The sequence below is a fragment of the Oncorhynchus nerka genome, unplaced genomic scaffold (genome assembly GCF_034236695.1).
Source record: "Oncorhynchus nerka isolate Pitt River unplaced genomic scaffold, Oner_Uvic_2.0 unplaced_scaffold_1005, whole genome shotgun sequence".
NCBI classification, from domain to species: Eukaryota; Metazoa; Chordata; class Actinopteri; order Salmoniformes; family Salmonidae; genus Oncorhynchus; species Oncorhynchus nerka.
In genome coordinates this window covers 34,676-57,466 of record NW_027040296.1, presented here as the reverse complement: position 1 = coordinate 57,466, position 22,791 = coordinate 34,676, and the positions used below count along the sequence as shown (strand labels likewise).

General features: G+C 43.1%; 2 protein-coding genes across 2 annotated transcripts; both read left to right on the top strand.

The window, feature by feature from the left end:
- Window positions 1-4,261: 4,261 nt before the first annotated feature.
- On the top strand, window positions 4,262-5,550 carry LOC135570283 (hatching enzyme 1.2-like). The gene is made up of 2 exons (XM_065016398.1): window positions 4,262-4,485; window positions 4,974-5,550. The coding sequence occupies exons 1-2, from the start codon at window positions 4,262-4,264 to the stop codon at window positions 5,548-5,550; spliced, it is 801 nt and encodes a 266-aa protein (XP_064872470.1).
- Window positions 5,551-15,243: 9,693 nt separating this feature from the next.
- On the top strand, window positions 15,244-16,533 carry LOC135570284 (hatching enzyme 1.2-like). Its single transcript, XM_065016399.1, has 2 exons — window positions 15,244-15,464; window positions 15,957-16,533. The coding sequence occupies exons 1-2, from the start codon at window positions 15,244-15,246 to the stop codon at window positions 16,531-16,533; spliced, it is 798 nt and encodes a 265-aa protein (XP_064872471.1).
- Window positions 16,534-22,791: the final 6,258 nt, after the last annotated feature.

Sequence of the window (22,791 nt, the reverse complement as noted above, 5' to 3'; positions counted from 1 at the left end):
AGTAACTTCCTCACCATTTTAGATAAGCATGCTCTGTTCAAAAAATGCAGAACGAAGAACAGATATAGCCCTTGGTTCACTCCAGACCTGACTGCCCTCGACCAGCACAAAAACATCCTGTGGCGGACTGCAATAGCATCGAATAATCCCCGCGATATGCAACTGTTCAGGGAAGTCAGGAACCAATACATGCAGTCAGTCAGGAAAGCTAAGGCCATCCAGTGAGGTTGCCAAATTCAACTACAGAAATGCTCATTCTAAAAATTCAGAAAACAAAACATATTTTACATAGGTTTAAAGATGAACTTCTTGTTAAACCAACCACAGTGTCATATTTATAAAATGCTTTTCGGCGAAAGCATACCTAGCCCAGAACATACCTAGCCCAGAACATACCTAGCCCAGAACATACCTAGCCCAGAACATAGCCCAGTTGAAAAATTATTACAAACAGTAACCAGCCAAGCAGAAGCGTTACAAAACTCAGAAAGAGAGATAAAATTAATCCCTTAGCTTTGATGATCTTCATATGGTGGCAATCAGAAGACATTAATTTACTCAATAAATGTTCCTTTTGTTCGATGATGTCTCTTTATATCCAAAAACCTCCGTTTTGTTAGCGCGATTTCTCCAGTAATCCACAGGCTCAAACTCAGTCAAAACAATCAGACAAAAAAATCTCAATTGTATCCGTAAAGTTCATAGAAACATGTCAAACGATGTCTATATTCAAGCCTCAGGTTGTTTTTTAGCCTAAATGATCTCTAATATTTCAACCGGACAATAACGTTGTCAATATAAAAGGTAAACAAGAAATGCACATGAGCCTGAAAAAAACGCTGCGTCACCTTAGGGTCCACTCGTTCAAACTGGTCTTACTCCCTCATTTATAAGAATACAAGCCTGAAACAATTTCTAAAGACTGTTGACATCTAGTGGAAGGCATAGGAACTGCAAACGGAGTCCTAAGTCAATGGATACTGTAATGGCATTGAATAGAAAACTACAAAACCACAAAAAAACTACTTCCTGAATGGATTTGTCTTCGCCTGCTAAATCAGTTCTCAGTTCACAGACACTATTGTAACAGTTTTGGAAACTTTAGAGTGTTGTCTATCCAAATATACCAGTTATATGCATATCATATCTTCTAGGCAGCAGGCCGTTTAATTTGGGCATGCTTTTCATCCAAAATTACGAATGCTGCCCCCTACCCTAGAGAGGTCAATGAAGCCGGTGACTGATGTGGTTAACTCCACAAAAACATCGGATGAATCCCGCAACATATTTCAGTCTGTGCTAGAGAAACAGTCCTGTCGCTTAGCAACCGCTTGATCGGACCACTTCTGAATTGAGCGTGTCACTGGTACTTCCTGTTTGAGTTCTTGCTTGTAAGCAGGAATCAAGAGGATAGAGTTATGGTCAGATTTACCAAACGGAGGCCGAGGGAGAGTTTTGTATACATCTCTGTGTGTTGAGTAGAAGTCATCTAGAGTTTCGTCGTCGTCGTCCAGTTTATCACCTTGTGGAATAGAAGAAACTGGATTTGTTAAGACCTACAGTTGCACTTTTATTAAATAATTCCCTATTTCTTCTCAAATAAGTTGAAATTGAAAACAAATTTTGGTCTCCACACGTTATTAGATTTTCAACAATGCAGAACAAAATTTAGTTTTTTGAAACAACTTCATTTAGAAAATACAAACAAATGGCCAGGACAAAATGAGGAACTACTACTTGATTGTGGAGCCTTTGGCCAAGATAACTGCTGACAAACAGTTGCTGTAGCCATCAATGTGCTTGCTGCACCTGTTAACCCTCGCAGGCCTGCTGGCCCAGACGGCATCCCCAGCCGCGTCATCAGATCATGTGCAGACCAGCTGGCTGGTGTGTTTATGGACATATTCAGTCTCTCCCAATCCCAGTCTGCTGTCCCCACATGCTTCAAAATGGCCACCATTGTTCCTGTACCCAAGAAAGCAAAGGTAACGGAACTAAATGACTATCGCTCCGTAGCACTCACTTCTGTCATCATGAAGTGCTTTGGGAGACTAGTCAAGGATCACATAACCTCCACCCTACCTGACACCCTAGACCCACTTCAATTTGCATCCCACCCCAATAGATCCACAGACGATGCAACCGCCATCACACTGCACACTGCCCTAACCCATCTAAACAAGAGGAATACATATGTAAGAATGCTGGTCATTGACTATAGCTCAGCATTCAACACCATAGTACCTTCCAAGTTGATAATTAAGCTTGAGGCCCTGGGACTGAACACCGGTCCTGTGCAATTGGCTCCTGGACTTCCTGACGGGCCATCACCAGGTGGTGAAGATAGGAAACAACACCTTCACTTCGCTGATCATCAACACTGGGGCCCCACAAGGGTGTGTGCTCAGTCCCCTCCTGTAGTCCCTGTTCACCCATGACTGCGTGGCCAAGCACGCCTCCAACTCAATCATCAAGTTTGCAGATGACACAACAATAGTAGGCTTGATTACCAACAATGATGAGACAGCCTACAGGGAGTAGGAGAGGGCTCTGGGAGTGTGATGCCAGAAAATAACCTCTTATTCAAAGTCAACAAAACAAAGGAGATGATCGTGGACTTCAGGAAACAGCAGAGAGAGCAGCCCCCTATTCACATCGAAGGGACCACAGTGGACAAGGTGGAAAGCTTCAAGTTCCTCGGCGTACACATCACTGACTAACTGAGATGGGTCACTCACACAGATAGCGTGGTGAGGAAGGCGTAACAGCACCTCTTCAACCTCAAGAGGCTAAAGAAATTTGACTTGTCACCTAAAACCCTCACAAACTTTTACAGATGCACAATCGAGAGCATTCTGTCGGGCTGTATCCCCGCCTGGTACGGCAACTGCTCCACCTGCACCTGCAGGGCTCTCCAGAGGGTGACGCGGCCTGCCTTAAGCATCACGGGGGGAAATGACCTGCCCTCCAGGACAGCAACCACCCGAGTCACTGCCTGTTCACCCTGCTATCATCCAGAAGGTGAGGTCAGTACAGGTACATCAAAGCTGGGACCGAGAGACTGAAAAACAGCTTCTATCTCAAGGCCATCAGACTGTTAAACACCATCACTAGCACATTAGAGGCTGCTGCCTATATACATAGACTTGACATCACTGGCCACTTTAATAAATGGAACACCAGTCACTTTAATAACGTCAAAATATCTTGCATTACCCATCTCCTATGTATATACTGTATCCTACACTATCCTACTGTATCTTATTCTATACCAATCTGACATTGCTCGTCCATATATTTTTATATTCTTGATTCCATTCCTTTACTAGACGTGTGTATTGGTGAATATGTTGTGTAATTGTTAGATATCTTGTTAGATATGAATGCACTCGTCAGAGGTAGAAGCACAAGCATTTCGCTAAACCCACAATGACATCAGCTAAACGCGTGTTTGTGACCAATAACATTTGATTTAATCTATTGGTAGATGGGTAAAAAATTACAAAAAGCAGACATTGAATTTCCCTTTGATCATGGTGAAGTTATTAATTCCACTTTGGATGGTGTATCAATACACCCAGTCACTACAAAGATACAGTCGTCCCTCCTAACTCAGTTGCCAGAGAGGAAGGAAACCGCTCAGGGATTTAAACCATGATGCCAATGATGACTTTGGAGGTCTTTGTTATTTAGCCATGTTTCACTAATGCAGGTCTTATCTATACAGGCACAACTACCACAATCTATAACAAACACAATTCTTCCAATACTACTTTAATATTTCCAGACAAATATTAAAACGATGAGTTTGTCTGAACAACTTGTTTCCCTGTTCTATAGCATTTGCCAAACAGGAAATGGCAAATGTGACAATATTTAACCAGTGGCCTGCTCAATCTGACACGTTCCTCAGCACATCATTGTAGTAGAGTCAACTGTCATTACATTAGTGTGTGACCTATTTGTTGAGTAGGCATGGCCAGGTGTAAATGGACCCGTATGGATTAAAACCATGTTGAAACTGTAGGTGTGGTGGTGGAGCCCTCCCTTCAGAGGTTTATTTAGGACTAACAACATGGACCCCAACCCAGAATCCTCCAGCAGACACACCTGAGGAGGACTGTATAAAAAGCCCAGGACTGACCAGACAGAATCACACATCAAAACTCTCCAAAGCATCTCCAGGACCAAGAAGCCATCTAGAGTATCTCCACTGTCAGATCCAAGGAGCCATCCAGTCTCTCCTCTCCACACACTGAAGATGGAGCAAAGCCACTCTCTCACCCTGCTGCTGCTGCTGCTGCTGGGCCTCTCTCAGGCCAACCATCTCATGGAGGATGGAAGTGGACCAGAGATCCTAACAGACAACCCTGAGGCTGTAGACATCACTGAGAGAATTCTGACCACTAATAACGGCTCCAGTCAGTTCCTGTTGGAGGGGGACATGGTGGCACCAACAACCAGAAACGCCATGATTTGCTATAGGTACAACCAACACACACTGAAAACAATATTGTGCGAATTCTACTTTTAAAACTATCTGCATCAGCTTATTTAGTATTTCCAACACAAGGTATTTTTAAGTTTAATATACTTCAATTTTAGTGTATCATAAAGTTGCCTCGTACTAATATAGAAATATACTTTTCTTCCGTCAAACCTACAAAATTTTGTAGAAATATTATAAAGTCAAAGAATGTGGAATTACCCACAATCCTCTAAAAACAGAGCCAGGTGTCAAAGTTGTTTTTAGAACTTAAAATTAGTAAGTTGAGGGAAAATTTCCCTTGGAGTTGTTTTTACATGCATCTTATGTTGATATATTTACATATTTACATTTCAGGTTGGTTAAAAGAATGAAGTAGAGTAAAGTACTAATTATATTGAAGTAAAGATAACAAATATATTTTTTTAGGTCAAAATAATTGTATTTTCAAATATAATTGACTAACACCCTGGATGTTATTTTACAGTGCAGGGTGCTTCTGGAACAAAGGCTCCGACGGACTGGTTGAAGTGCCCTACACAGTGAGCAGTAGCTTCAGTTCCTCTGACAAGCAGGGCATTGAAAACGCCCTCCGGGCCTTCACTTCCCAGACCTGCATTCGCTTCGTGCCTTGGCAGAATCAGGTTGACTTCATCAGCTACGAGCCCAGAGACGGGTGCTGGTCCTCTCTTGGGAGAGTGGGAGGCCAACAGACGGTCTCTCTCCAAATGGACGGCTGCGTTTACTTCGGCATCATTCAGCACGAGACTCTCCACGCTCTGGGCTTCCAGCACGAACAAACCAGGAGCGACCGTGACGAGTACGTCACCATCAACTGGAGTAACATCGACTCTAACAACGCCTTTAACTTTGATCGATCAAACACCAACAACCTGAACACTCCCTATGACTACAGCTCTGTCATGCACTATGGAAAAACAGCCTTCTCTGTCAACGGGATGGACACCATCACCCCCATCCCCAACCCCAACGTGCCCATCGGCCAGAGACAGGGGTTGTCCACCACGGACATCCTGAGGATCAACAGACTCTACGGCTGCTGAGAGGAAGACATCAAGTCACAGGAGAAAAGTCTGGAAAAGACCAGATGAAGGAAGTCAAGTCTGACATATATAATGTTATCTTATTGATTTAAAATCATTGTTGAGTTGTAACTTTTTTTTAAATGATCATTGCTGTAGTTGTGTAGTTCTCTAATTATTTTAATCATATGACTTAATTAATTATCTAAAATAAACAAGATTGAAAGCAGATGCTATTGTTTAATTCTAGTGTTTTCTAGTGTGTGTGTGTGTTTGTCTGTGTGTCTGTGAGAGAGAGAGAGACAGAGTTAACAGACTGGGCACAAGTCCTCCATGTCTGTCCTGATCCAAGACATTCGTCCTCCAATCAGCACTAGAGTTACATCACGTCTGTCACAACTACAATGACATCATTTCTCTCACCTAAACACAATAAGACACTAGGAATATTCACAACTACAATGACATAATTTCTCTCACCTAAACACAATAAGACACGAGGAATATTCACAACTACAATGACATCATTTCTCTCACCTAAACACAATAAGACACTAGGAATATTCACAACTACAATGACATAATTTCTCTCACCTAAACACAATAAGACACTAGGAATATTCACAACTACAATGACATCATTTCTCTCACCTAAACACAATAAGACACTAGGAATATTCACAACTACAATGACATCATTTCTCTCACCTAAACACAATAAGACACTAGGAATATTCACAACTACAACGACATGAAAGATAATAATTATTTTTGGAAGAGAATGAAGGAGGCAGACAGAGAACAACATAAATACCTGCTCTGGGAATCTGACAACAAAGCAGAAATAAAAATCAACCACACGGTATTTTCTTGTTAAGATTTATACTGTAGATGTAACTGGTCTGGTCTGCTAAAATCATCACTTCAAAGTGGAGTCACATGTCCCCCCCAAAAAATACAGGTTTCTCCTCAAAATGTTTTAAAATGCTGTACATTGAATCTTATCACATAACAAGATAGACTAACGAACCAAAATGTTCTGCAGACATGCTGACATCTCTCTCTATGTATCTTGGATCTTGGAGGGGACTACGGTGTTGAACGCTGAGCTGTAGTCAATGAACAGCATTCTTACGTAGGTGTTCCTTTTGTCCAGGTGGGAAAGGGCAGTGTGGAGTGCAATAGAGTTGGTGTCATCTGTGGATCTGTTGGGGCGGTATGCAAATTGGACTGGGTCTAGGGTTTCTGGGATGATTGTGTTAATGGGTGTCATGCCCAGACTTTCAAAGAATTTCATAGCTACAGATGTGAGTGCTATGGGGCGATGATAATTTAAATAGGTTACCTTGGCGTTCTTGTGCACAGAGACTATGGTGGTCTGCTTGAAAAATGAAGGTCTTACAGACTGGGTCAGGGAGAGGTTGAAAATGTCAGTGAATACACTTGTCAGCGCATGCTCGGAGAACACGTCCTGGTAATCCATCTGGCCCTGCGGGCTTTTGAACGTTCAACTGTTTAAAGAGGTCACATCGGCTACGGAAATCATGATCACAAAGTCTTCCAGAACAGCTGGTGCTCTCACGCATGGTTCAGTGTTGCTCGACTCAGAGCAAGCGTAGCATGCATTTAGCCCATCTGGTAGGCTTTTGTCACTGGGCAGTTCGTGGCTGGGTTTCCCTTTGTAATCCTTAATCCATTGTTCCAAGATGGCGTAGCAGTCAGACGTCTTGTCGTGTCGTGTCCCTTGTATATATCGTTTTTTTTAAAACATATTTTTCTTCGCATATCTTTTAAAACATTTTGCTAAACCTCAACATCTAAATACTCTCCTGCCACCCAATGTAGCGTGGATCTGATTTTTTTTCTAAAGTATTTATATTTACTTCGGATCCGGAACCCCTCAACTGAAGCTAGCCAGCTAACTACCAGCTATCAGTCAGCAAACCATTGCTAGCGGTCATCAGCTAACCTTTAGCTCGGAAAGCTCTCGCCAGTTCGAACAACGCAACTCTAACCAGAGCATAACGGACCTATTATTTTTATCCCCGGATTCCCACCGCAAACGGAACATTTTCATCTGGATCTTCACAACTAGCTAACTAGCTAACCGCAATCCCGGATGACTACTCCTGGCTAGCGTTTCCATCCACTTAGCTTGAAGCTAGCCCGGCCAGAGCTCCTGTGCTACCACCGAAGCATACTCCTGGGCTACAATATCCGGAACCACGACCGGTCTATCGATGTCACCGCATGAAGAGGCATAAAAAGACTTAACCCCATCGCGACGTCCCCCAAAGGCTAACTTTCTAGCCCTTGCTATCTGCTTGCTTGCTAATTCGGCCTGCTAACTGCTAGCTTGTTTAGCCCCAGCCTACTAACTGTTAGCTTGTTAGCACAGGCCTGCTAACTGTCTGAATCGCCGCATCCCCAGCCAGCCCAACCACTCACTGGACCCATATTTACTTTCAATCTCTTTTCGATTTTTAATTTGATTATACCTTCCGGTAACCTGCCTCACCCAATGTGATACGGAATCGCTATTATTTTTAATTTTTAGAACACATTCAAGAACCTCCAGAAGCTAACCAGCTAACTAGCTACAAGCTATTTAGTCATTGTTAGCCACTGCTAGCGGCTTTTACCTTCTGCACAGCCAGCCAGTTTTTTTAGCCTGGATAATACTAGCCAGTCTAGCTTCCCTGTCCCATCCACCGCTGCCCCCTGGACACTGTGATCACTTGGCTACATAGCTGATGCCTGCAGGACTGTCCATTAATCACGGTACTCCATTCTGCTTGTTTATGTTTTATCTGTCGGCCCCAGCCGCACTCAGTCTCTGTGTGTAGTTAATCCGACCCTCTCTGCCTAGTCTCTGCCATTTTACCTGCTGTTGTTGTGCTAGCTGATTAGCTGTTGTTGTCTCACCTACCGTTTTAGCTACCTCTCCCATTCAACACCTGTGATTACTGTATGCCTCGCTGTATGTCTCTCTCAAATGTCAATATGCCTTGTATACTGTTGTTCAGGTTAGTTATCATTGTTTTAGTTTACAATGGAGCCCCTAATTCCACTCTTCATACCCCTGATACCTCCTTTGTCCCACCTCCCACACATGCGGTGACCTCACCCATTACAACCAGCATGTCCAGAGATACAACCTTTCTTATCATCACCCAGTGCCTGGGCTTAACCTCTTCAACCTATGGGGGCGCTATGTCATTATTCGATAAAAAATCGTGCCCGTTTTAAGCGCAATATTTTGTCATGAAAAGATGCTCGACTATGCATATAATTGCCAGCGTTGGAAAGAAAACACTCTGACGTTTTCAAAACTGCAAAGATATTATCTGTGAGTACCCCAGAACTGATCTTACAGGCGAAACCAAAATGAAACTTCAAACAGGAAATGAACAGGAATTTTGACGCTGTGTTTTACTGACGCCTCCTTATATGGCTGTGAATATGCTGTGAACGAGCTTATGCGCTCTGCCGTTCATCCAAGATGTCTGCAGCATTGTGGCGTATTTGTAGGCATATCATTGGAAGATTGGCCATAAGAGACTACATTTGCCAGGGGGCCGTCCGGTGTCCTTTGTCTAAATCGGTGCGTAATTCCCAGTGGCAACCATTGTACCTTGCGTTACAGAAGGAGACTCATACTTCCAGGAACGATACATCAATGAAGAGATATGTGAAAAACACCTTGAGGATTGGTTCTAAACAACGTTTGCCATGTTTCAGTCGATATTATGGAGTTAATTTGGAAAAAAGTTTGGCGTTTGGATAACTGAATTTTCGTTTTTTTTTGGTAGCCAAACGTGACGCACCAAACGGACCGATTTCTCCTGCACAAAAAATCTTTCAGGAAGAACTGAACATTTGCGATCTAACTGAGAGTCTCCTCATTGAAAACATCTGAAGTTCTTCAAAGGTAAATGATTTATTGAATGTTTTGGCTGGTTTTTGTGAAAATGTGGCCTGCTAATGCTAACGCTAAATGCTAATGCTAAATGCTAACGCTAAATGCTAAATGCTAGTTTGCTATGGTAGAGAAGCATATTTTTGCATATTTAAGCTTGAGAGCTAGCATATTAATTTCATTTCATTTGCGATTTTCATGAATAGTTAACGTTGCGTTATGATATTGAGCTTGAGGCTATGATTCCGCTACCGGATCCGGCATGGCTCGACGCAAGAAGTTAACTCCGCTGTACCCGCACCCCACCATACCCCTGTCTGCGCATTATGCCCTGAATATATTCTACCATGCCCAGAAATCTGCTCATTTTATTCTTTGTCCCCAACGCTCTAGGCGACCAGTTTTGATAGCCTTTAGCCGCACCCTCATACTACTCCTCTGTTCCGCGGGTGATGTGGAGGTAAACCCAGGCCCTGCATGTCCCCAGGCACCCTCATTTGTTGACTTCTGTCATCGAAAAAGCCTTGGTTTCATGCATGTCAACATCAGAAGCCTCCTCCCTACGTTTGTTTTACTCACTGCTTTAGCACACTCTGCTAACCCTTGATGTCCTTGCCGTGTCTGAATCCTGGCTCAGGAAGGCCACCAAAAATTCTGAGATTTCCATACCCAACTATAACTGTTGCCGCCTGCTACCGACCCCCCTCAGCTCCAAGCTGTGCCCTGGACACCATTTGTGAATTGATCGCCCCCCCATCTAGCTTCAGAGTTTGTTCTGTTAGGTGACCTAAATTGGGATATGCTTAACACCCCGGCAGTCCTACAATCTAAGCTAGATGCCCTCAATCTCACACAAACCATCAAGGAACCCACCAGGTACAACCCTAAATCTGTAAACAAGGGCACCCTCATTGACGTCATCCTGACCCACCGGCCCTCCAAATACACCTCCGCTGTCTTCAACCAGGATCTCAGCGATCACTGCCTCATTGCCTGTATCCGCAGTCAAACGACCACCCCTCAGCACTGTCAAATGCTCCCTAAAACACTTCTGCGAGCAGGCCTTTCTAATCAACCTGGCCCAGGTATCCTGGAAGGATATTGACCTCATCCCGTCAGTTGAGGATGCCTGGTCATTCTTTAAAAGTAACTTCCTCACCATTTTAGATAAGCATGCTCTGTTCAAAAAATGCAGAACGAAGAACAGATATAGCCCTTGGTTCACTCCAGACCTGACTGCCCTCGACCAGCACAAAAACATCCTGTGGCGGACTGCAATAGCATCGAATAATCCCCGCGATATGCAACTGTTCAGGGAAGTCAGGAACCAATACATGCAGTCAGTCAGGAAAGCTAAGGCCATCCAGTGAGGTTGCCAAATTCAACTACAGAAATGCTCATTCTAAAAATTCAGAAAACAAAACATATTTTACATAGGTTTAAAGATGAACTTCTTGTTAAACCAACCACAGTGTCATATTTATAAAATGCTTTTCGGCGAAAGCATACCTAGCCCAGAACATACCTAGCCCAGAACATACCTAGCCCAGAACATACCTAGCCCAGAACATACCTAGCCCAGAACATAGCCCAGTTGAAAAATTATTACAAACAGTAACCAGCCAAGCAGAAGCGTTACAAAACTCAGAAATAGAGATAAAATTAATCCCTTAGCTTTGATGATCTTCATATGGTGGCAATCAGAAGACATTAATTTACTCAATAAATGTTCCTTTTGTTCGATGAAGTCTCTTTCTATCCAAAAACCTCCGTTTTGTTAGCGCGATTTCTCCAGTTATCCACAGGCTCAAACTCAGTCAAAACAATCAGACGAAAAAATCTCAATTGTATCCGTAAAGTTCATAGAAACATGTCAAACGATGTCTATATTCAAGCCTCAGGTTGTTTTTTAGCCTAAATGATCTCTAATATTTCAACCGGACAATAACGTTGTCAATATGAAAGGTAAACAAGAAATGCACATGCGCCTGAAAAAACGCTGCGTCACCTTAGGGTCCACTCGTTCAGACTGTGGAAGACATGGGAACTGCAAATGGAGTCCTAAGTCAATGGATACTGTAATGGCATTGAATAGAAAACTACAAAACCACAAAAAAAAATACTTCCTGAATGGATTTGTCTCAGGTTTTCGCCTGCTATATCAGTTCTGTTATACTCACAGACAATATTTTAACAGTTTTGGAAAGTTTAGAGTGTTTTCAATCCAAATCTACCAGTTATATGCATATCATATCTTCTGGGCCCGAGTAGCAGGCCGTTTAATTTGGGCATGCTTTTCATCCAAAATTCCAAATGCTGCCCCCTACCCTAGAGAGGTCAATGAAGCCGGTGACTGATGTGGTGAACTCCACAAAAACATCGGATGAATCCCGGAACATATTCCAGTCTGTGCTAGAGAAACAGTCCTGTCGCTTAGCAACCGCTTCATCGGACGACTTCTGAATTGAGCGTGTCACTGGTACTTCCTGTTTGAGTTCTTGCTTGTAAGCAGGAATCAAGAGGATAGAGTTATGGTCAGATTTACCAAATGGAGGGCGAGGGAGAGTTTTGTATACATCTCTGTGTGTTGAGTAGAGGTAATCTAGAGTGTGTCCCCCCCTCGTTGCACAGGTGACATGCTGGTAGAAATTAGGACATGCTGGTCGAAATCAGGTTGCACAGGTGACAGGATTTCGGTTTTCCTGCATTAAAAAATCACCGGCCACTAGGAGTGCTGCCTCCGGATGAGCATTTTCTTCTTGGCTTATGGCCCTAAATATCTCGTTGAGTACCAGCATCTGCTTTTGGTGGTAAATAGACAGCCGTGAAAAATATAGATGAAAACTCTCACCATAGTATGGTCTACAACTTATCATGAGGTATTCTAACTCGGGTGAGCAGAACCTCCAGACTTCCTTAATATTAGAGATTGCGTACCAGCTGTTGTTAGCAAAGAGACCCCCCCCCATCCTTGAGTTTAGGAGATGCTTCCGTTCTGTCCTGCCGATGCAAAAGCTTCACAGCTATCCTGATAGTGGGCCTGTGTTTACTTCCTGGAAAAGACTCATTCATTGCGTCATTCAAAACACATCAGTATATCACCTTGTGGAATAGAAGAAACTGGATTTGTTAAGACCTACAGTTGCACTTTTATTAAATAATTCACTATTTCTTCTCAAATAAGTGGAAATTGAAAACAACTTTTGGTCTCCACACGTTGTTATTAGATTTTCAACAATGCAGAACAAAATGTAGTTTTTTGAAACAACTTCATTTAGAAAATACAAACAAATGGCCAGGACAAAATTAGGAACTAAAACTTGATTGTGAAGCCTTTGGCCAAGATAACTGCTGACAAACAGTTGCTGTAGCCATCAATGTGCTTGATGCACCTGTTAACCCTCGTAAGGCTGCTGGCCCAGACGGCATCCCCAGCCGCGTCATCAGATCATGTGCAGACCAGCTGGCTGGTGTGTTTACGGACATATTCAATCTCTCCCAATCCCAGTCTGCTGTCCCAACATGCTTCAAGATGGCCACCATTGTTCCTGTACCCAAGAAAGCAAAGGTAACAGAACTAAATGACTGTCGCCCCGTAGCACTCACTTCTGTCATCATGAAGTGCTTTGGGAGACTAGTCAAGGATCAAATCAAATCAGCTCCACCCTACCTGTCACCCTAGACCCACTTCAATTAGCATCCCACCCCAATAGATCTGCCCTAACCCATCTAGACAAGAGGAATCCATATGTAAGAATGCTGGTCATTGACTATAGCTCAGCATTCAACACCATAGTACCCTCCAAGTTGGTCATTAAGCTTGAGGCCCTGGGACTGAACCCCGGTCCTGTGCAATTGGGTCCTGGAATTCCTGACGGGCCATCACCAGGTGGTGAAGATAGGAAACAACACCTTCACTTCGCTGATCATCAACACTGGGGCCCCACAAGGGTGCGTGCTCAGTCCCCTCCTGTACTCCCTGTTCACCCATGACCTCCAACTCAATCATCAAGTTTGCAGATGACACAACAGTAGTAGGCTTGATTACCAACAATGATTAGACAGCCTGCAGGGAGGAGAGGGATCTGGGAGTGTGGTGTCAGGAAAATGACCTCTTATTCAAAGTCAAAAAAACAAGGGAGATGATCGTGGACTTCAGGAAACAGCAGAGAGAGCAGCCCCCTATTCACATCGACGGGACCGCAGTGGACAAGGTGGAAAGCTTCAAGTTCCTCAGCGTAGACATCACTGACTAACTGAGATGGGTCACTCACACAGATAGCGTGGTGAGGAAGGCGTAACAGCACCTCTTCAACCTCAGGAAGCTAAAGAAATGTGACTTGTCACCTAAAACAATCACAAACTTTTACAGATGCACAATCGAGAGCATTCTGTCGGGCTGTATCACCGCCTGGTACGGCAACTGCACCACCTGCACCTGCAGGGCTCTCCAGAGGGTGGCGTGGCCTGCCTTAAGCATCACGGGGGGAAATTACCTGCCCTCCAGGACAACAACCACCCGAGTCACTGCCTGTTCACCCCTCTATCATCCAGAAGGTGAGGTCAGTACAGGTACATCAAAGCTGGGACCGAGAGACTGAAAAACAGCTTCGATCTCAAGGCCATCAGACTGGTAAATAGCCATCACTAGCACATTAGAGGCTGCTGCCCTATATACATAGACTTGAAATCACTGGCCACTTTAATAAATGGAACACCAGTCACTTTAATAACGTCAAAATATCTTGCATTACCCATCTCCTATGTATATACTGTATCCTACACTATCCTACTGTATCTTATTCTATACCAATCTGACATTGCTCGTCCATATATTTTTATATTCTTGATTCCATTCCTTTACTAGACGTGTGTATTGGTGAATATGTTGTGTAATTGTTAGATATATTGTTAGATATTAATGCACTCGTCAGAGGAAGCACAAGCATTTCACTAAACCCACAATGACATCTGCTAAACGCGTGTTTGTGACCAATAACATTTGATTTGATCTATTGGTAGATGGGTAAAAAAAAAAAAGCAGACATTGAATATCCCTTTGATCATGGTGAAGTTATTAATTACACTTTGGATGGTGTATCAATACACCCAGTCACTACAAAGATACAGTCGTCCCTCCTAACTCAGTTGCCAGAGAGGAAGGAAACCGCTCAGGGATTTAAACCATGATGCCAATGATGACTTTGGAGGTCTTTGTTATTTAGCCATGTTTCACTAATGCAGGTCTTATCTATACAGGCACAACTACCACAATCTATAACAAACACAATTCTTCCAATACATTTGTTTCATATTTCCAGACAAATATTAAAATGATGAGTTTGTCTGAACAACTTGTTTCCCTGTTCTATAGCATTTGTCAAACAGGAAATGGCAAATGTGACAATATTTAACCAGTGGCCTGCTCAATCTGACACGTTCCTCAGCACATCATTGTAGTAGAGTCAACTGTCATTACATTAGTGTGTGACCTATTTGTTGAGTAGGCATGGCCAGGTGTAAATGGACCCGTATGGATTAAAACCATGTTGAAACTGTAGGTGTGGTGGTGGAGCCCTCCCTTCAGAGGTTTATTTAGGACTAACAACATGGACCCCAACCCAGAATCCTCCAGCAGACACACCTGAGGAGGACTGTATAAAAAGCCCAGGACTGACCAGACAGAATCACACATCAAGACTCTCCAAAGCATCTCCAGGACCAAGAAGCCATCTAGAGTATCTCCACTGTCAGATCCAAGGAGCCATCCAGTCTCTCATCTCCACACACTGAAGATGGAGCAAAGCCCCTCTCTCACCCTGCTGCTGCTGCTGCTGGGCCTCTCTCAGGCCAACCCTCTCATGGAGGATGGAAGTGGACCAGAGATCCTAACAGACAACCCTGAGGCTGTAGACATCACTGAGAGAATTCTGACCACTAATAACGGCTCCAGTCAGTTCCTGTTGGAGGGGGACATGGTGGCACCAACAACCAGAAACGCCATGATTTGCTATAGGTACAACCAACACACACTGAAAACAATATTGTGCGAATTCTACTTTTAAAACTATCTGCATCAGCATATTTAGTATTTCCAACACAAGGTATTTTTATGTTTAATATACTTCACTTTTAGTGTTTCAGAAAGTTGCATGATCACAAAATATACTTTGCTTCGTTAAAACCTGCATACAAACATTGTGTAGAAAGTAGCATTAAAGTCAAAAGAATGTGTAATTACCCACAATCCTCTAAAAACAGAGACAGGTGTCAAAAAGTTGTTGCTAGAACTTAAAGTTAGTAAGTTGAGGGAAAATTTCCCTTGGAGTTGTTTTTACGTGCATCTTATGTTGATATATTTACATTTTTACATTTCAGGTTGGTTAAAAGAATGAAGTAGAGTAAAGTACTAATTATATTGAAGTAAAGATAACAAATATATTTTTTTATGTCAAAATAATTGTATTTTCAAATATAATTGACTAACACCCTGAATGTTATTTTACAGTGCAGGGTGCTTCTGGAACAAAGGCTCCAACGGACTGGTTGAAGTGCCCTACACAGTGAGCAGTAGCTTCAGTTCCTCTGACAAGCAGGGCATTGGAAACGCCCTCCGGGCCTTCACTTCCCAGACCTGCATTCGCTTCGTGCCTTGGCAGAATCAGGTTGACTTCATCAGCTACGAGCCCAGAGACGGGTGCTGGTCCTCTCTTGGGAGAGTGGGAGGCCAACAGACGGTCTCTCTCCAAATGGACGGCTGCGTTTACTTCGGCATCATTCAGCACGAGACTCTCCACGCTCTGGGCTTCCAGCACGAACAAACCAGGAGCGACCGTGACGAGTACGTCACCATCAACTGGAGTAACATCGACTCTAACAACGCCTTTAACTTTGATCGATCAAACACCAACAACCTGAACACTCCCTATGACTACAGCTCTGTCATGCACTATGGAAAAACAGCCTTCTCTGTCAACGGGATGGACACCATCACCCCCATCCCCAACCCCAACGTGCCCATCGGACAGAGACAGGGGTTGTCCACCACGGACATCCTGAGGATCAACAGACTCTACGGCTGCTGAGAGGAAGACATCAAGTCACAGGAGAAAAGTCTGGAAAAGACCAGATGAAGGAAGTCAAGTCTGACATATATAATGTTACCTTATTGATTTAAAATCATTGTTGAGTTGTAACTTTTAAAAAAATTATCATTGCTGTAGTTGTGTAGTTCTCAAATTATTTTAATTATATGACTTAATTAATTTTCTAAAATAAACAAGATTGAAAGCAGATGCTATTGTTTAATTCTAGTGTTTTCTAGTGTGTGTGTGTGTTTGTCTGTGTGTCTGTGAGAGAGAGAGAGACAGAGTTAACAGACTGGGCACAAGTCCTCCATGTCTGTCCTGATCCAAGACATTCGTCCTCCAATCAGCACTAGAGTTACATCACTTCTGTCACAACTACAATGACATCATTTCTCTCACCTAAACACAATAAGACACTAGGAATATTCACAACTACAACGACATGAATAGAGGGCTGGGAAGAAAAAAACCACTAATAATTATTTAAGGAAGTAAAGAATCAGTGAGGCTGACATGAATACATGCAGTGGAAATCCAGCTATTGAGATGTGGCTCTTGTTAAGTTAATCAGGTGTTAAAATTAGGTGAAAAGGAGACTGAAACAGGACTTTAAAAAGTGCTTCAGCTCCAGGTTGGACGCAGCTCAGAAGGCCGGAGTCCATCTGGCAACACAGAGACCTGCCCGGTGAATACAACCAGGGGTGGAGGACTCAACTGTATCCTCTATTTGTTTTGTTTATATAGGCAGAAGTAATGAAATATACAGTATTCACACGGGGTAGTAGGGTATTCACAGGGGGTAACAGAGTAGTAGGGTATTCACAAGGGGTAAGAGAGGAATAGGGTATTCACAGGGGGTAAGAGAGTAGTAGGGTATTCACAGGGGGTAATAGAGTAGTAGGGTATTCACAGGGGGTAATAGAGTAGTAGGGTATTCACAAGGGGTAAGAGAGGAGTAGGGTATTCACAGGGGGTAATAGAGTACTGGGTATTCACAGGGGGTAATAGAGTAGTAGGGTATTCACAGGGGGTAATAGAGTAGTAGAGTATTCACAGGGGGTAATAGAGTAGTAGGGTATTCACAGGGGGTAATAGAGTAGTAGGGTATTCACAGGGGGTAACAGAGTAATAGGGTATTCACAGGGGGTAACAGAGTAATAGGGTATTCACAGGGGGTAATATAGTAGTAGGGTATTCACAGGGGGTAACAGAGTAGTAGGGTATTCACAGTGGGTAATAGAGTAGTAGGGTATTCACAGGGGGTAATAGAGTAGTAGAGTAGTAGGGTATTCACAGTGGGTAATAGAGTAGTAGGGTATTCACAGGGGGTAATAGAATAGTAGAGTAGTAGGGTATTCACAGTGGGTAATAGAGTAGTAGGGTATTCACAGGGGGTAACAGAGTACTGGGTATTCACAGGGGGTAATAGAGTAATAGGGTATTCACAGGGGGTAATAGAGTAGTAGGGTATTCACAGGGGGTAACAGAGTAGTAGGATATTTACAGGGGGTAATAGAGTAGTAGAGTAGTAGGGTATTCACAGTGGGTAATAGAGTAGTAGGGTATTCACATGGGGTAATAGAGTAGTATGGTATTCACAGGGGGTAAGAGAGTAGTAGGGTATTCACAGGGGGTAATAGAGCAGTAGGGTATTCACAGGGGGTAAAATGGTATTCCCAGGGGGTAAACGTGCAGTAGGTTATTCACAAGGGGTAAGAGAGTAGTAGGGTATTCACAGTGGGTAATAGAGTAGTAGGATATTCACAGGGGGTAATAGAGTAGTATGGTATTCATAGGGGGTAAGAGAGTAGTAGGGTATTCACAGGGGGTAATAGAGTAGTAGGGTATTCATAGGGGTAATAGAGTAGTAGGGTAGTCACAGTGGGTAATAGAGTAGTAGGGTATTCACAGGGGAGTAGTAGGGTATTCACAGGGGGTAACAGAGTAGTAGAGTAGTAGGGTATTCACAGGGGGTAATAGAGTAGTAGGGTATTCACAGTGGGTAATAGAGTAGTAGGGTATTCACAGGGGGTAATAGAGTAGTAGGGTATTCATAGGGGGTAATAGAGTAGTAGGGTAGTCACAGTGGGTAATAGAGTAGTAGGGTATTCACAGGGGGTAATAGAGTAGTAGGGTATTCACAGGGGGTAACAGAGTAGTAGAGTAGTAGGGTATTCACAGGGGGTAACAGAGTAGTAGGGTATTCACAGTGGGTAATAGAGTAGTAGGGTATTCACAGGGGGTAATAGAGTAGTAGGGTTTTCATAGGGGGTAATAGAGTAGTAGGGTATTCACAAGGGGTAAGAGAGTAGTAGGGTATTCACATCCTATCCATCCTGCCCTGCCTATCTAAGGTCTTCGAAAGCCAAGTCAACAAACAGGTCACTGACCATCTCGAATCCCATCGTACCTTCTCCGCTGTGCAATCTGGTTTCCGAGCCGGTCACGGGTGCCCCTCAGCCACGCTCAAGGTACTAAACGATATCATAACCGCCATTGATAAAAGCCAGTACTGTGCAGCCGTCTTCATCGACCTTGCCAAGGCTTTCGACTCTGTCAATCACCATATTCTTATCGGCAGACTCAGTAGCCTCGGTTTTTCTGATGACTGCCTTGCCTGGTTCACCAACTACTTTGCAGACAGAGTTCAGTGTGTCAAATCGGAGGGCATGCTGTCCGGTCCTGTGGCAGTCTCTATGGGGGTGCCACAGGGTTCAATTCTCGGGATGACTCTTTTCTCTGTATATATCAATGATGTTGCTCTTGCTGCGGGCGATTCCCTGATCCACCTCTACGCAGACGACACCATTCTGTATACTTCCGGCCTGTCCTTGGACACTGTGCTATCTAACATCCAAACGAGCTTCAATGCCATACAACACTCCTTCCCTGGATGGTTCCGACCTAGAATATGTGGACATCTATAAGTACCTAGGTGTCTGGCTAGACTGTAAACTCTCCTTCCAGACTCATATCAAACATCTCCAATCTAAAATCAAATCTAGAGTCGGCTTTCTATTCCGCAACAAAGCCTCCTTCACTCACGCCGCCAAACTTACCCTAGTAAAACTGACTATCCTACCGATCCTCGACTTCGGCGATGTCATCTACAAAACGGCTTCCAATACTCCACTCAGCAAACTGGATGCAGTTTATCACAGTGCCATCCATTTTGTTACTAAAGCACCTTATACCACCCACCACTACGACCTGTATGCTCTAGTCGGCTGGCCCTCGCTACATATTCGTCGCCAGACCCACTGGCTCCAGGTCATCTACAAGTCCATGCTAGGTAAAGCTCCGCCTTATCTCAGTTCACTGGTCACGATGGCAACACCCACCCGTAGCACGCGCTCCAGCAGGTGTATCTCACTGATCATCCCTAAAGCCAACACCTCATTTGGCCGCCTTTCGTTCCAGTTCTCTGTTGCCTGTGACTGGAACGAATTGCAAAAATCGCTGAAGTTGGAGACTTTTATCTCCCTCACCAACTTCAAACATCTGCTATCTGAGCAGCTAACCGATCGCTGCAGCTGTACATAGTCTATCGGTAAATAGCCCACCCAATTTTACCTACCTCATCCCCATACTATTTTTATTTATTTACTTTTCTGCTCTTTTGCACACCAATATCTCTACCTGTACATGACCATCTGATCATTTATCACTCCAGTGTTAATCTGCAAAATTGTAATTATTCACCTACCTCCTCATGCCTTTTGCACACAATGTATATAGACTCTCTTTTTTTCTACTGTGTTATTGACTTGTTAATTGTTTACTCCATGTGTAACTCTGTGTTGTCTGTTCACACTGCTATGCTTTATCTTGGCCAGGTCGCAGTTGCAAATGAGAACTTGTTCTCAACTAGCCTACCTGGTTAAATAAAGGTGAAATAAATAAAAATAAATTTAAATAAAAATAGTTTGGAAGCCCTGTATTCGCTCGCAAGTTGATTTTGTTCACCCACACCAGACGCAAAGGAGAAACAATTATATTAATTTGGGGACAGGTCAAAAAGCATTGAACATTTATGGCAATTTAGTTAGCTAGATTGCTGTTGCTAGCTCATGGGATAAAGCACAAGGTCCTCTACTCCGACAATAAATTCACATATAAAATGGTAAAGGAAATGAGTTTCTCGTCATCTCTCCTCCTTCCTTCAGGCTTCTTCTCCTTTGGACTTTATATGGCGGTTGGCAACCACCTTTACAGCATTACTACAACCGACTGAAGTGTCACATATAAAACAACAGATTAAAACAGTGAACTATGTTTGTACTGAATGAATGGTCAATAGCACCATACAACAATATCACAATGTATGTGAATGCATGTCTCTGTACCTTGCTGTGTGTCTCTTCACAGTCCCTGTTGTTCCATAAGGTGTATTTTTAGCTGCTTTTTAAATCTGATTCTACTGCTTGCATTAGTTACCTGATGTGGAATAGAGTTCCATGTAGTCATGGCTCTATGTAGTACTGTGCGCCTCCCATAATCTTTTCTGGACTTGGGGACTGTGAAGAGACCTCTGGGGCATGTCTTGTGGGGTATGCATTGTTGTCCGAGATGTGTGCTAGTATTTTAAAAACAGACAGCTCGGTACATTCAGCTTGTCAATAAAAACTAGTGTCCTGGTCCTAGAAAGCGGCAGTTGTCTGTAATCAATGGCTTCTGGTTTGGAAATGTACGCACGGCTCACTGGAGATGACGTTGTCGATGCACTTATTAACCTCTCTTGGGTATGTGGGACATCTGGCCATCTGGCCAACATCCAGTGAGATTGCAGAGCGCCAAATTCAATTACAGAAATGCTCATTCTAAAAATTCAGAAAACAAAACATATTTTACATAGGTTTAAATATTAACTTCTTGTTAAACCAACCACAGTGTCATATTTATGACATGCTTTTCTGCGAAAGCATACCTAGCCCAGAACATACCTAGCCCAGATCATACCTAGCCCAGAACATACCTAGCCCAGAACATACCTAGCCCAGAACATAGCCCAGTTGACAAATTATTACAAACAGTAACCAGCCAAGCAGAAGCGTTACAAAACTCAGAAATAGAGATAAAATTAATCCCTTACCTTTGATGATCTTCATATGGTGGCAATCAGAAGACATTAATTTACTCAATAAATGTTCCTTTTGTTCGATGATGTCTCTTTATATCCAAAAACCTCCGTTTTGTTTGCGCGATTTCTTCAGTAATCCACAGGCTCAAACTCAGTCAAAACAATCAGACAAAAAAATCTCAATTGTATCTGTAAAGTTCATAGAAACATGTCAAACGATGTCTATATTCAATCCTCAGGTTGTTTTTTAGCCTAAATGATCTCTAATATTTCAACCGGACAATAACGTTGTCAATATAAAAGGTAAACAAGAAATGCACATGCGCCTGAAAAAACGCTGCGTCACCTTAGGGTCCACTCGTTCAGACTGTGGAAGACATGGGAACTGCAAATGGAGTCCTAAGTCAATGGATACTGTAATGGCATTGAATAGAAAACTACAAAACCACAAAAAAAACTACTTCCTGAATGGATTTGTCTCAGGTTTTCGCCTGCTATATCAGTTCTGTTATACTCACAGACAATATTTTAACCTGTTAGTCCTATAGGGGCAGTATTTCATTTTTGGATAAAAAGACGTGCCCGTTTTAAGCGCAATATTTTGTCACGAAAAGATGCTCGGATATGCTTGGAATTGATAGCTTTGGAAAGAAGACAGTCTTACGTTTCCAGAAATGCAAAGATTTTCACTGTGAGTCCCTTAGAACAAATGTTTCGGGCAAAACCAAGATGTATGACCGACCAGGAAATGCACAGGATTTCTGAGGCTACGTTTTCCATGATCGCCTTATATGGCTGTGAATGCGACAGGAATCAACGGACTCTTTCTCTTGTTTCCCCAAGGTCTCTGCAGCATTGTGACGTATTTGTAGGCATATCATTGGAAGATTGACCATAAGAGACTACATTTACCAGGTGTCCCGCTAGGTGGATGCGTGGCAATTGGTGCGCAAAAGTCAGGTCCCGGTATTTTTCCATTCAAATCTCAGAACAAACCAGGCTACAAGGACGGTGCTTTCAACGGAGAGAAATATGACAAAACCACCTTCAGGATTGATTCAAACAACGTTTTCCATGTTTCAGTCAATATTATGGAGTTAATTCGGAAAAAAGTTTGACATGTAGGTGACTGAATTTTCGGTTAGTTTCGGTAGCCATATGCATAGTAACAAAAG

Excerpts from the sequence above, each read along its gene's own strand:
- LOC135570283 (XM_065016398.1), top strand. The coding sequence starts at position 4,262 with ATGGAGCAAAGCCACTCTCTCACCCTGCTGCTGCTGCTGCTGCTGGGC. Across the intron at positions 4,486-4,973 it reads AACGCCATGATTTGCTATAG|TGCAGGGTGCTTCTGGAACA; the intron begins GTACAACCAACA and ends GTTATTTTACAG.
- LOC135570284 (XM_065016399.1), top strand. The coding sequence starts at position 15,244 with ATGGAGCAAAGCCCCTCTCTCACCCTGCTGCTGCTGCTGCTGGGCCTC. Across the intron at positions 15,465-15,956 it reads AACGCCATGATTTGCTATAG|TGCAGGGTGCTTCTGGAACA; the intron begins GTACAACCAACA and ends GTTATTTTACAG.